The sequence below is a fragment of the Pundamilia nyererei genome, unplaced genomic scaffold (genome assembly GCF_000239375.1).
Source record: "Pundamilia nyererei isolate P.nyererei 1_Seehausen unplaced genomic scaffold, PunNye1.0 scaffold00146, whole genome shotgun sequence".
NCBI classification, from domain to species: Eukaryota; Metazoa; Chordata; class Actinopteri; order Cichliformes; family Cichlidae; genus Pundamilia; species Pundamilia nyererei.
Window position 1 is genome coordinate 1,198,965 of NW_005187547.1, and position 14,291 is coordinate 1,213,255.

Sequence of the window (14,291 nt, forward strand, 5' to 3'; positions counted from 1 at the left end):
ACATTGTTTCATCGGGTTGGTACCCTGAAGCTACAATAAAGCCTCGACTAACTCACAATCCTCTCCCCAACTCAGTCTTTATTAATGACCTTTTCATCACAACAGGCAGATGCAAAAAAACAATAATGGCTTCAGAAACGACTATTTCCCCCCTCTCTCTGAATCTAAACGCTGACTCGCTCGTTATCTCTCCCTCAGCCTCGCGCACAAACACGCACAGAGACGCACAGACATAGGATGTGTTAGTAAACACATGATATCCTTAAATAAACCATAAGCTGAGCTAGCAGACGCCCAAGGAAATCATGGAAAATGAGGGACATTATCAGCCTTCATTTATTTTTGTCTAAGGGCTATATGGGCTTAATACACGCTGATTTGCTTCAACATTTACACAGTATACGAACACGGGCAAGGACAGGAAAACCTCTGCCTGCTGTGGGAGAATGCATGCTTGACATTACATTTGCTATCATTAAATCACATCTCACGGCCATCCAGACATTTAATCTAAAGGGATCTATTCACACATCTCCACAATCTTAGAAAAGGAACAAGACCAACGGTAACATTTATATACCATGAGCTGATTTGTAGAGTGTTAAAAACACTCTACAAGCTGGAATATTTTTTGTCAATCTAAAGGAAAACCTTCACCTTTACTGTTAAGGGAATAAGACGTTTGCGGTGCAGTGAAAACAAGCTTAAAGTGCAGCCTTTTACACATTTCCCCCATCAAAACCATTTTTAACGTACCTGAGAAAATTTTGAGTACAATTATTTTTTATTTATATTTGGCTAAAGTACGTGTGAGCATTCATTTAATCTTAATTTCTCTTTTCCAAAAATGATTATACTTATTCAGGTACACTGTACTTCAAACTGTAATGAATTTAAATGATGATTACTGTAATAATATCTCCATATATCCTTCCCTGTATGGTTATATGTTGTCAATACAAGCAATGCTCTAAATATCATTACTATCACTTTAACGTTAATAATAAATAATCAGGCCCAATCATATCTTAATGACCTTGTAGTACCATATCACCCCATTAGAGCACTTCACTCTCACACTGCAGGCCTACTTGTTGTTCCTTGTTAGAGTATTTAAAGGTAGAATTGGAGACGAGCCTTCAGTTTTCAGGCCCCTCTTCTGTGGAACCAGCTTCCAATTTGGATTCAGGAGACAGACACTATCTCTACTTTTAAGATTAGGCTTCAAACTTTCCTTTTTGCTAAAGCATATAGTTAGACCTGGATCAGGTGACCCTGAATCCTCCCTTAGTTATGCTGCAATAGGCATAGGCTGCTGGGGGATTCCCATGATGCATTGAGTATTTCTTCTTCAGTCACCTTTCGCACTCACTATGAGTTAATAGACCTCTCTGCATTGAATCAACCGGTCGCAGCAGATGGCCCCGCCCCTCCCTGAGCCTGGTTCTGCCAGAGGTTTCTTCCTGTTAAAAGGGAGTTTTTCCTTCCCACTATCACAAAGTGCTTGCTCATAGGGGGTCATATGATTGTTGGGGTTCTCTGTATGTATCATTGCAGGGTCTACCTTACAATAAAAAGCGCCTTGAGGCGACTGTTGTTGTGATTTGGCGCTATATAAATAAAATTGAATTGAACCTTCAGGTCAGGCTATTCATCTTTGAAGGAGACGTCATAGGTCAAATGTGGCATGACATTTTAAATACTTATACAGTACCTTCTGTACGTTGACAATACGCAGCACACTTGTAAGAATCATAGTTTTAAGGCTTTTTGCCAATTTTTGACCAATAAATCGTTAAGTTGAACTTTAAGATTTCCGTGGATGTATAAATGTGTACAAATAGACTACACATGATCCCACTCTAGATCACTACAAAGTGCTACAAATGTGCTCTACAGTATAAACAAACACAATGTAATGTGCAAAATAAAAATAAAAAATGTGTAAAATGTACTGTATTATCTCAACAGCTTAATTAATCCTTAATTCATTCGTTCATAAATAAGCATCCATGTATACTTTGAATTTCCATAAAAGATGACAGCATGTGGAGCTGAAAAGAAAATAGCCATAAGCTTTACGATATGAGTTTTATTTCAAAGGCAATTTCAGAAACAGATATTCTTTATGTGTAGCGTCCTGTTATTAAATTTCCTGTTATTAAATTCAAAGATTAATCCCAAAGTGGACCAGGGTTTAATGAGGCTTTCTGCAGTAGTAAGAATTTAACTTCTTCAATAAAGCTAAACTTTATCAGCATGTTCAACAAACAGAAGGAAAACATGAAAATGAAAAAAGTAAAAAGATATTTACAAGATGCCGCAGCTTACCACGCCCAGTTCTGAGTGGCATACTGTCACACATCTGGTTTCTCAATCACCGTGAGAATCATACTTAAAGATAGAGCATGCGTATGAACCATGTCTGATTGAGATAAAAACACGTTTATAAATTTTAATGGCATTCTCTTCTTCTCCTTTTGCTTCTTCTCCTTTTGCTAAAAATTCTCTTTTCTACTAATTTTTCTGAATGTCTCTCTGAGGTTGTGTGCATCTGCAAAGGTGTGTGTCTACACCAGTAAAAACTCTCCCAAATCTTTAAAATTACTGCTTAACACATAAAAAAAATACTTTGTTACAAATAAAAAGCTAAGCTAAAGTGTTGCTACATAGCTGGATATAACTGATCTCGTTCATGATGGGAGATGGTTATTAGAGTTCATGGGTTTGACCCTTTCAGAACATGGCTTTATATATATATACATATAAATATGAATGCAACGCATAAAAGTTATCATCCCAAAGGTTTCATCATCATAAACGTGCCTGAATAGTGTCATTTTTGGTCTGCTGTGAAATGTCAATCTGATAACATTTGATTTTCTTTTCCGTGCTAACAGCACAAAGCCAAGGTCACATGACACAGAGCAGTAAGTGTAGTAAGAGTTTCTGTGATGTTGTGTGACAACTATTGGCTGTACAGCTGTGGCTCAGACAACAAACAACAGTTTTAAGAGTGGAAAAAAAGCCTCAACTCTTGCCGACACTCATCTAGTAGCACATTGTGAATTTGTCCCCCAGCAATAGCCCGTCAACAATGACTTCTAGTCGAATGTCCTCAAGTATCCAAGAGAATTTTATAACACGTAAGGCTTTTTCTTCTTATAAGTGCAGTTCATGACTGTTTGATGGCACTTCGTATGAACCCAGACAGAGATAAATACAGGAGGATCCACACATGGACAGAGATGATTAGCTTTATATCAGACTTCACTCTCTCAAACACGCTCGCTCTCACAATGCAATCAGGAACAAACACTTGAGCCGTCCTCATTCACTAGATTTCTAACAAGAGCCATAGATCTTGGAGAGACAACAAATTCATCACAGCCTTGAATACAAGGCAGCGATGGTGACCTACAACAACTAACCTTGTGGTCTAGAGGCGAATGACACTGAAAGCTCAAAGCTCGGCTCGTTCAGATACATTAAATGAGCAAATAAAGCAATATACAGTGTTGAAAAAGAAATGCTGGCGAGGAAAGTTATTGAGGGACAAACAGTGAAAGATCTTACCTTATGGTCATAAGGGTTGTAAGAGTGGAAGACCTGCGACAGCTCTTTAGTTCTTTGCTTCTTCTGCAGAGAGAGAAAAAAAAAAAGAAATGCTTAAGAATCACTTACATAATTAACACAAAACAAATAACCTCGCTAATAAATGACGTTATGTTTTTTAATGACAATCTGGATGGAGACTTAAAGAGGCGCAGTATCGAGTTTGAAGCTGGATGAGGGGGTGATCATATTTTTGGAAGTGCAAACCCACGGGAAGATTTGTGACCTTGGATGATTTCAGTTTTTGATCGTAAACATTGTTACATACGTCTGTCACCTAATTCAGGTACGATTATTAATAAACATCTAAAAGTGACTCTTTTCAAGATCAACCGATCAACAACAGCAGAGGCTAACCACTCATCGTGACTGTGGCTAGCTTTCCTGAAACAGTGGCAGTAACACATTCAAACCTTTAGTGCTAATTAACCACTTTGATTTAAATGTAGCTCCATCGTAGTTAAAAAGACATGATTACTCTCTTACTATAAGACTAACAATAGAACTTTAAAATGACAACTCAGTTCAGGTTTATTTATATAGCACCAAAACACAAGAACTGTTGCCTCAAGGTGCTTTATATTGTAAGGTAAAAACCTACAAAAATACAGAACTAGTCCGACTCAACAATGGAAACAAAAGATTTCTGATTCACAGTCTGAATTTTCTCGTCCTTCTTTATTTGCTTTGTTTGTAAAACATTTCTTTGGACGTGTGATACATCTTATTTGCATTTCCTTGTCCTCTGTATTTCTGATAATGATCATAGAGATATTATACAGATATGGACATACATTACAGCTCCACTGCTATTAACTGGATTACTTCAAATGGATGGAAAAAAGCCAAGGCTTATAAGTATGCCCACAATGAATTCATAATAATAATGAACGGACAGTTGGAATGTATTTATCTGTACACCATCTGTGGCAGAAAATGCTTCATTTCATTTCTAGTTAAAGTCTGGCCTCCGTGTACTTACTGTATAATGAGATGCACAAGCGTGAGACGTGACGGTTTGATCTGTGGCAGTTGTTAATGCAATGAGTTACATGAGGCTGATGCAGCTACAGAAAGTGCTAATTAGCTCACTGATTAGGCCATGTATGGCTAAAGGGAAAGGGCATGTGAATATGGTACTGTACCTAAAGGGAGTATGCATTCATAGCTATTCTCCCTCCTGCTCTCCCCCCCTCGTGTCTCTGTCTTTTTGAGTGTTAGAATGTGCAGGGTTAAGTTGAATGTCCTTAAGCATGAGCCGTACATGCTGAACAGAAAACCTGTTGTTCTGCTATTGCACAGCTGGACAAACAGGCTAATTCCAGACTAGCAAAGACAGCTTGATCTTTCAACGTAGAGGAAAAATGTCTGCTGACTAACCAAGCATAACATTCTACTAAGCATATTTACAACATGGTGTAGTCAAGTTTCAGAAGCATGCCAGCCTCTGCTAAAGTCCACAGATAAGAGAAAAATTAGGCCAAATTAAGAAAATAATAATAATAATACAATAAAAGATGTGGTGTATGAAGAGAAATGTTGTGTTTTGGCCAGTTTGGACCTTTTCTGTTGTTCTCTGCTCCTCTCATAGCTTGTAGCTCTTTTCTCCATTCCTCCCATCTATTCGCTTTCTTCTGTTTCCATATGTTACCCATCTTTTACTCATTGTCTGTTCACTCAAGCCTCTTCTGATCCATACAATCCTGTAATCATTGGCCCCGTCCCACTGCCATCCTCACATTCTTGTTTTCATCTGATTCCCTCTCTATTCCTCTGCCAAAGGGTTCTTTGGAATCCACAAATCCTCTTTTCTCTCATTTTCTTTGCCTTTCCACAGACCCCTCAATGCCCCTCCTCCTGTTCTGTTTTTCCAGAGGGGGAAAACTCATTCTAATCATTCATTCTTCGCTCTCTTGCCCACTCTCCCCCACATAAGTATGTCTCTTGATAATTTCTTGCACTCTCTCCTTTTGCCTTGAGCACCTCGGCTCTGAGCAGCGATCTCATCATTGTTCCTCAACACCTTTCTCCCCCTTCTTATCATCCCTTCATAACTTTTACCATCACTCTGTATTCATTGATGCTCCATGGTGTGCTTGTGTGAGAGAGTGCGACTAAGACAGCTTTAACTCCAGGTAAGGATTTATCAAGCCCCAATGAATACTCAGCAGAATTTGGTTCTTTTCAGGAGCAGCACACATACACACAACGCACCAACACAACAAACAACAACAACAACGTGCCAACTCGAAGGCACATACTGACTAACACAAAAAACAAAAGCTGTACACTCATATGGACAACGGCATGAATACAAGGGATTCAAAGATCAACATAAAAACAGACAAACAGAAGACAAAAAGAGATAATGTGAGCCTAAAAAAAGCTGTTAAAAGATAAAAACTCATGAAAAAAGAGATACATTCCCAGTGTCGCACCAGATCGGGAAGAGGTGGAAACCTCAGCTCATTATTTGAAATCCTACAGCTTTGTAATATTCTCAAGTCAACTTACCTGTTCCTAACCTTTAAGATAGGAGCTACAAAATTCCTTTAAACCTCCCGACTATTGTGGAAAGCTGCTAAAGAAAGCTGAATGCTCTCATTATCCCACAACTGCTCTGTCTGTGGGTCCTAGAATAAGAACTACACTCTTAGCTATAGCAGTAAAAGTCTAACCACATGCATTAGTTTATAGTCTAGAGGTAAAGATGTGTAGACTAAAACTCAAATAGACCGCAGATGATCTGTAAACACATAATATCATTTACATCAGCGGTCCCCAACCCCGGACTGGTCAGCGAGTCGTTTGGTACTGGGCCGCGAGAGTTGAGGCTCGGGTGTGAAATTTCTGGTTTTCTAAGTTTTTATCGTTAACTCTGTTTCCCTGTGTTGTAGTTGTGCGTCTTATTTTGAAAGAAATATTTACACTTTACCATCGTGACCAGAGAGAATAAGGGACAGAGAGGAGGATGTTACTCTCAGTGTTGTTGGTGCATATCAGAAGGACGCTGCTAATAAAGTCACACAATTACACACTGAATTCGTGTTTATTATTATATTTACCAAAAAAAGAAGAAAAAATCATAATTTTTGTCTTGGTCGTTTCATTTCATTTTGTTGTATTTATCCGCAACACCTTAAAGGCCGGTCCACGAAAATATAGTCTGACATTAAACCGGTCCGTGACAAACTGCTCTGGAGTTTGTTTGTGAACCGGACCTAGACCACTTCCTCCAGTGCAGATATATCGGTCTGCACCCGAGTGCAATTATCATGTTCATATTTTTACAAGCAAACCACACCAAAGGGAAACGAACCAGAGTCTGATTTAAACAAACCAAACATCACACTTTAGTTTGTTTAAATGTGACATCTGTCCAAATAGTCATTCTGGCCTCACCTAAAAATGATCCCATGACATCTTTAATGTTATCAAGTTTTCCAAACGCTCTGCATTACATGTATGACTTTTCCCTCTGTACACAGATATGTGTGTGTGCATCTGCGTGTGTTTGGGTGCATGTTCGAAGTTAATTTTGCATGCTGTCGAGGTTGTGTTAGTGACAACCCAGCAATGCAAAGCCAATCCGTGAGTGTGTGGACCTGTCAGCAGGGTGATCATGAACAATGGTTGTTATCATGACATCCATCTGTTGTTGTCCCCAGAGACGGATGCTTCATAAAACCAGAAGTGACAATACATGAATGCAGCCAAATTCCAACGCAGGAGCAGTGGCGACACAAGTAAACAATATAAAAGCCATCATAAAAAAAATACAATTATCTTATCTAATAAACAAATAGCAGCACAAAGCTCATAAAGAGTTGATCTGATCAAGCTCTGACTTTGTGATCATTAACAACACCGTCTGAAAAGATTCAATATTAAGACCAGGAAACAACTGCTAGTTTCACCGACTTAAAACATAAAACTAATAACGGGATTCTAAATGGTTTATTGATGATTGAGTGACTGATTTTATATGTATGTTTTTGTGTGTAAGTTACCAGCTCTGTACATGACAAGCAGAAGCTGTTTTTAATGAGTATTTTGTGTATATACTGCAATTCAGTGAGGCCCTGCGCATAGTTTGTCAATTCACAAAAAATACCGATTGCATGACTCTGTGACGCAGGGCAGTAGAATTGCGTGTAATTGCACGTGTGTGTCTATGAAACCCATACTGGTATTATTCCAGCATGCCAAAATGATTGTGTGTTGTGGGGCAAGGTAACAATGATCTTGCCAATACTTAAATTGCTTCTGGTCACCAATATGCGCCCACTTGTCTTTCCCTAATGGCAAACAGATGTTAATGATATAGAGCTCGAGCGTCATTATATCTATAGTCAAAGAACCTGAGGCATCAACTGCAGAGTTGTGCCTGTGAAGGATTTACACCTCCTAAAGCATCACAGAGTGGTCACAGTGGGGTTTATGACCTTCCTCTCTCACAGAGGTCACTAAACTAACATTTTCTTACCCACTATCTCAGTTAAACAAAGCGTATAAAAAATATTTCTCTCTTTTTTTCATCATTCACCCATCCTCTTCCGCTCAGTCAAATCAGTGTTGTGCGAGGGCTGGAGTCTATCCAAGCTGTCATAAGGCAAAAGGTGTGGTCACCAGACTATCACAGGGCTAACACATAGACATTTACACCTACATCCAGTTTACAATTGCCAGTTAAACATTTCAAAGCCAATGTGTGGCTTTGAAAAAGCCACTCAGAAATGCACCGGCCAGTGGATCTGAGCCCAGGACTTTTGCTGGAGGCTTTCCACACCACTGTCCCACAGATATATAATGCAAACTGCTAAAATGTAGCAAAGTTTATTTAGCAGCATGACTCTCCTGTATCTGCTTATAAGAGAAATTGTGGATCATTATCTCCTACAAAGCACTTTCAGTTCATCAAAACTTTCCTAATATAATTTTCAAATCCTTCTTCCATCAGTGACTGCAAGCCATCCAGGCCTGAGGCATTATGAAGCAGGACAGCCCCAAACTATGCAGCTCCCGTGTTGTACAGGGCAGGGATGGCTCAGCAGGTAGTGTTCGCCCCGAATCCACCAACGGCTACCCCGTCTCTTCATGAATGTGTAAAACTAGAGTGAATGGGTTAAATGCAGAGGACTACAAAAATCTCACGTGTGGGGACTATAAGGGATAAAAATTAAAAAATACCTATAGTATTTGTTGCCTTTCCCCTCTAAATTTGGGGTTGTGCAGAGCTAAGATAAAAGGGGGAAAAGGGTCAATTTGTCTCATCTGTGCACAGAACATTATCCAATGAGATATGAGAACATTGCCCGAGATGTTCTTAATTCTTTTGATTTCCTTCATGGTGTCCTTAGATTATATCAGCTCTTTCCGAATTGCACATTTTGTTCTTGGTGGTATCTTTGTGGCACAACTACTATTAGGGAGAGCAGCAACAGAGCTCTTGCCGCCCATTTTTTAAATAGATTGATGGATACAAAGTAGTAAATGCTGCAAAAGTGTATAATGCTTCTTCTAAAGTAACCAGATTTTGTACACCTTTGTTTTTAAGGTGGAGCACATCTACAACCTGCACTTCTAATTGCATTCGCTTTAATGGAACACCTGGTTCCAAGTAGCTTTTGGGGAGTCATTACCACCGAGGCTCGTATATTTCTCGAGCCCGGGCTGTAAAGTGATTACTCAGTGTGTTCAATAAGGCATGATAAGTATGGCTGTTGCTGTGTTATTTGTCTAATCAGATTATTGTTGTCTATAACTGTGATTTAGAAAAAGATCAAATCACATTTTGTGAGTAATCAATTATGATATCTACATAATTCCAAAGGGTTTTGAAAAGCTTTCTTCAGAGTATATGCTTCAAGTGCACCAACAGTCAAAGTGTTCTAATTAAGAATTTCTCCAAATTAAAAAAATGACACTTTATTCACCACAATCGTCCTTCTTCAACATCAAACAAAATTCCCTTCAGTCAAAAAGCCTACTTTATTTTTCACACACTATTATTGCTTTTCCCTCCAGCTATAACAGCGCACTGATGACCTATACACAGAAAAAAATCATTTGAATTAAAAAAGAAAAAAACTTATCATTAAAATGCAATGTCTTCTATTATTAGTGGGTTAGGAGCTCATTAATCAAATGTAGGCCTCCCTAGCATAGCAATTTAACCATTAACTCAACTTAATACCTGCTAGACTCCCTTTAACCAACTGCTATTAGCTCCCCTGTTATGCATGTAGGAGTGTTTTATCTCAAATATAGACAGAGACGGAGGGGAAGCGTGGATTTTTCTGAGTGTGCGTCCAGGCATAGATAGATGATACAGAGGCTTGAAGATGGAGCTACTGGTGGCTGGCCAGCTGTTTTACTTTGACAGCTACTGCACTGGTGCCTCGTGGGTAATGGAGTTTTTAACCAATTACAACCAGGGGAAATTAAAAACACTGTCCCATTTGAGCAGCCAATCTCTTTCGCTATCACTTTTTTCTTTTCTTTGTCTCGTGCAGCTGCTCACTGGAAAACCCGGCCTTACCAGCAGACATCCAAACAGCTTCTACTTAGCAAGTTCATTCATCAAGGCTAGGTTCGAGTCACCTAGGGATGATTAGAGGGATCCAAGCTAATAATATTCACTTCCCTTTATTCTCAACACGATAGCTTTCTCTCTCCATCCATGTGGTCTCCTGTTCTTTGTGTTTTCCTACACTCGAATCTAAAGTGAGTATTCTCTCATAAGTCATCTAATACAGCAGGTCATAACAGAACAGGACAGCTGGACATTGAAGATGGACAGGCTTCACTCATGACTGTATTTTTCTAATCAAATATTTGTTTGCTTGTTAGAGAATAGAATGTCAAATTAAAACAATTTAACCTTAAAAATCAGGATTTAGAAATGACCAAATATTTGCACCAAATTCTCTTTTCTGTCCTCAGCTCATCGAGTGCCAAAGCAGCAAAGCGTGAAAAAAAATCTCGTTTTTGAAAAGGAGTCGTTTCTACACAGTGACATCGAGTCTCATCAGTACAATACAGATGTATTTTCAGGAGACAGTGGCACTAACAAAAAGACAAGAGCCCGAACCAGAGATTCTGCGATTTTCATTGAGGGTGTCCAAGATGGACAACATTAGAAATGAGTGTATCAGACACAAATTCAGGCTGAGTGGCTTGGAGACAAAGATGGTTTGGACACGTGTAGAGAAGGGACAGTGGATATGTTGGAGATAGGATGTTGAATACAGAGCTGCTGGGCAAGAACACAGAAGATTCAAGGGAGCAGAGAAGCAGTTTGTGCAGACAGCTGGTGTGACGGATGCAAGGGATAGGGCAAGACGGACATAGAAGATGCCCTGTGGTGACCCATTAGCAGTCATTGGTACAATATAGTAAATATGGTTTACTATATTTCCCTCAAAACCAAACTGTAACTATGAAAAACCTCACTACATACATTTACATCAACATCAGCAGCCACATTTAGGAGGCTGTGCAGAACCCCCAACATGCATCACAGTGGACATGTCCCTTTATGCGTTTCTTCCTGTCTCATTATTTCCTCCATCCATCTCCCTTTCAGCAGTGCTTTCTATCTGCTCTCCTTTCCTACACACTCTTTATCTAAGACCTCCGTTCCTAATCCATCTAGTTCTCCATCCATCCCTCCTGTGGCTATTGAACACAGTTGTATTCCAGACAAACCATCTGGTGCACTTTATTAATGACCGACCCTACATGGCTTAGATGTCGTCTGTTTGCTGTGTGTGTTTGTGTTTGAAAACAGGTGCATGCTGACTGATGCAGTGATGTTAACCACTGAAGCAGGTGTACGGTATACAGAGCCACACGAGTATATATTTCTTGTCTCTCTGACAAGAAATATATACCATTCTCTGTCACTTTTAAATTGTTCCTCAAAATGTACATTGTCTATAAAGTTTAATAACAAAAAACAAATGATTGCCATCTTATTCTAGGCACCTAAATATGGACTTTTGTTCATGTGAGGCAAGTCTGTTCTTTATTACAATGATTTTTTTCCAGTATACCCAGTGACTCAGTGCAACAGTATCAATTTGAGAACTATTTAAACCACAGATGTTGCCTCACCAAGATAAGAAATATCCAGCATGTTTTTGGTGTACAGTTAAAACTTCTGGATCCATGATGGTATCTGGGTGCAATACTGAGCAATGAACACGGCACGGGTGACTGCCAGGTCACAGGTTTTGGACCGACATATCACGGCATCTATTTAGGGCTACACAGTTTAATTTTTTATATCAATCGTGCTCGACGATCAAACTATTTTCAAAATGAGCACTCTGCCAACAGGGCGCTAAAGAAAAAAGCAAATCCAGCGCTCTCTTCATCACTGCCTGACTCCACATGCCTGCATGTGATGTTTCAGCCTAATAACACTAGGATGAAAAACAGAAATGCAACAGGTAACAGATCATCAAGACAAAATGCAAACATCTGGCGTGGCAGGAGATGAAGTCCTGGATCCTTTACATGCAACATGCGCAACACAGCTAATCGCAGTATGAAGAATACATAAAGGCCAGGAACACGTTACCTTCGTGAATTGCCCAGCATCCACTCAGATGTCTATAAAAGCGAGCCTCATCAGTGTGTCTGTGTAACCATCAGTGTTGGGCAAGTTACTTTGAAAACGTAATTAATTATAGTTACTAGTTACTTCTTCAAAAAAGTAACTGAGTTACAATATTCTAAAAGTAATTAATTACTTGAAAAGTAACTATTGCGTTACTTAAAAAAAAAAAATTATACCCTGGGGTCTCGGGTATAATTGGCCATTTTTAGCTACTTTTGATTTTTCTTCCAAATTTCACCTTTAAAAATATTTACTTTGCCTTGTTTGGTATCATCCTTTTCAGCACAACCTCATGTGTCTGAATTTACAGTTATGTTGTCATTTTGACATACTGTATTAACACAATTGATCTAAAATCAGACAAAAAACAAACTGAGTAGAAAAAGTTATATTTTTTAGTGTAACAACCACAAACATGTTTAATGAATCATATTTCATAACTTTAAATGCAATTATAAATTGTCAATTTTAAAATCCTATGCACAAGTTTTGCAAACAACAAAGTTATTTACCTTTTACCTTGATTTTTTAAATAACCATTTCAAACTATTTACAGAACAATCAGCTGTTCTGCACTCAATAAGATGCCATACAAATTATTTGAGCCACTCCCAAAAAACAATTTCTGTCCACTATAAAGGAGAACATCACAGCCTGATGCCTGCAGGTCTGACAGCAGCAGGTGTATCACTCCTGTTTCTACCTGGAGACAGCAGTCGCCTCGTTGTTCTGACACACAACACAAAACTATCCACAACACTACAAACTAACTACACAAGACAACACATTAACTACACACTCCAAACATGCTAAATGTCACAAATCTCTCACATCTCAAAACTCGCTCTCTCTCTTTTTCTGCTCTCTCTCTCTCGCCGTCACTCCTAAAACGTCCTGTTTTTTGTTTTTGTTTGTTTGTTTGTTTGTTTTTGCTCATAAGCAGAGAGTGCTTGCTAGCGCTGTCCTTAGACAGTAAATGTGACGAAACTATTGAGGAAAAAACGCCGCGTATATATTGTTTATCATGACTGTGGTTTTACGTGGCCTATCAACACAATTTATAAACTGGTATATATCACCTTGTTGCTTTGTCTTTAAGTGGTCATGTGATCGGCTTACCACGACTACTTTATTCTTCCGCAGTCAAACAGCAGCATTCATGCTAGGACTGGGCGATAAGACCCAAAATTCATATCTCGATATTTTTTAGCTGGATGGCGATATACGATATATATCTCGATATTTTTTTAAAGCCATAAAGAACAAAAAGAGAGTTCTTAGTCAAAGCTGTGTCCCAGATGTCACACAGGCACTTTTATTAACATACAGCGTAGATGTACATGAAAAAAATTACTCAAAAATAAATTATGAGCATTTATTAAATAATAATGCTCCATAAATAAAGGAAACTATGTTGTTTTTGTGCATAACAAAAAGCTCACAATTGTGCAGTCAAAATGTAAACTAAAAGACGCTGAGCACAATAACAAAGACAGATTTCACAGCTGCTCTGTTCCCGAGTTCTACTGCGTGACTGACAGCCTAGAGTTTGAAATCCTCTTCGTAACCATGTCTCTTAACAGGTGCCATTTATGGTCCTTATACACACAGAATACGGTAATATTACGTTGAAGCACAGTACGTATTACTCCGCGAGGCTCCTCGGTAGCTGTAATGCTCTGACAATCCATCAAGTGGTGCAGCTCCGTAGCTTACCAAAGTCGTACCAAAACATTTTTTGACAGATTGCTGAGCGCCGTGTACCACATAAAATCGGTTAGCGGTCATCAAGCACAACCAGAATTCATACATAAGGCGAGCTGTCAACTTTTGAGAAAATGAAAGGATTTTAGGCTGTGCAGCCCCTCTGGGCTGCATGGCGTTAGCGCGGTTAGCGCATTAACACGTTGACGCCGTCCAGTCCCACACACAGGGCGATGGGCGGTAAGTCGTTAACGGAGATTTGCCGTGTATATCTTGTCGTTGCCTGCAGGTGAAGCGATGGGGGAGGGGGAGTTGTGTTCAGTGAAGGAGAGGTGAGGCAGAGTAT

General features: G+C 39.2%; 1 protein-coding gene across 1 annotated transcript in view; it reads right to left on the reverse strand.

Annotated features, from left to right (window-relative positions):
• cdkal1 (CDK5 regulatory subunit associated protein 1-like 1) overlaps positions 1 to 14,291 on the reverse strand; it is a 246,637-nt gene that overhangs the window by 53,118 nt on the left and 179,228 nt on the right. The window contains exon 12 of the mRNA XM_005744624.1: positions 3,577 to 3,639. Within this exon, the coding sequence (XP_005744681.1) occupies positions 3,577 to 3,639 (63 nt within the window). The remainder of the gene's footprint in view (positions 1 to 3,576; positions 3,640 to 14,291) is intronic.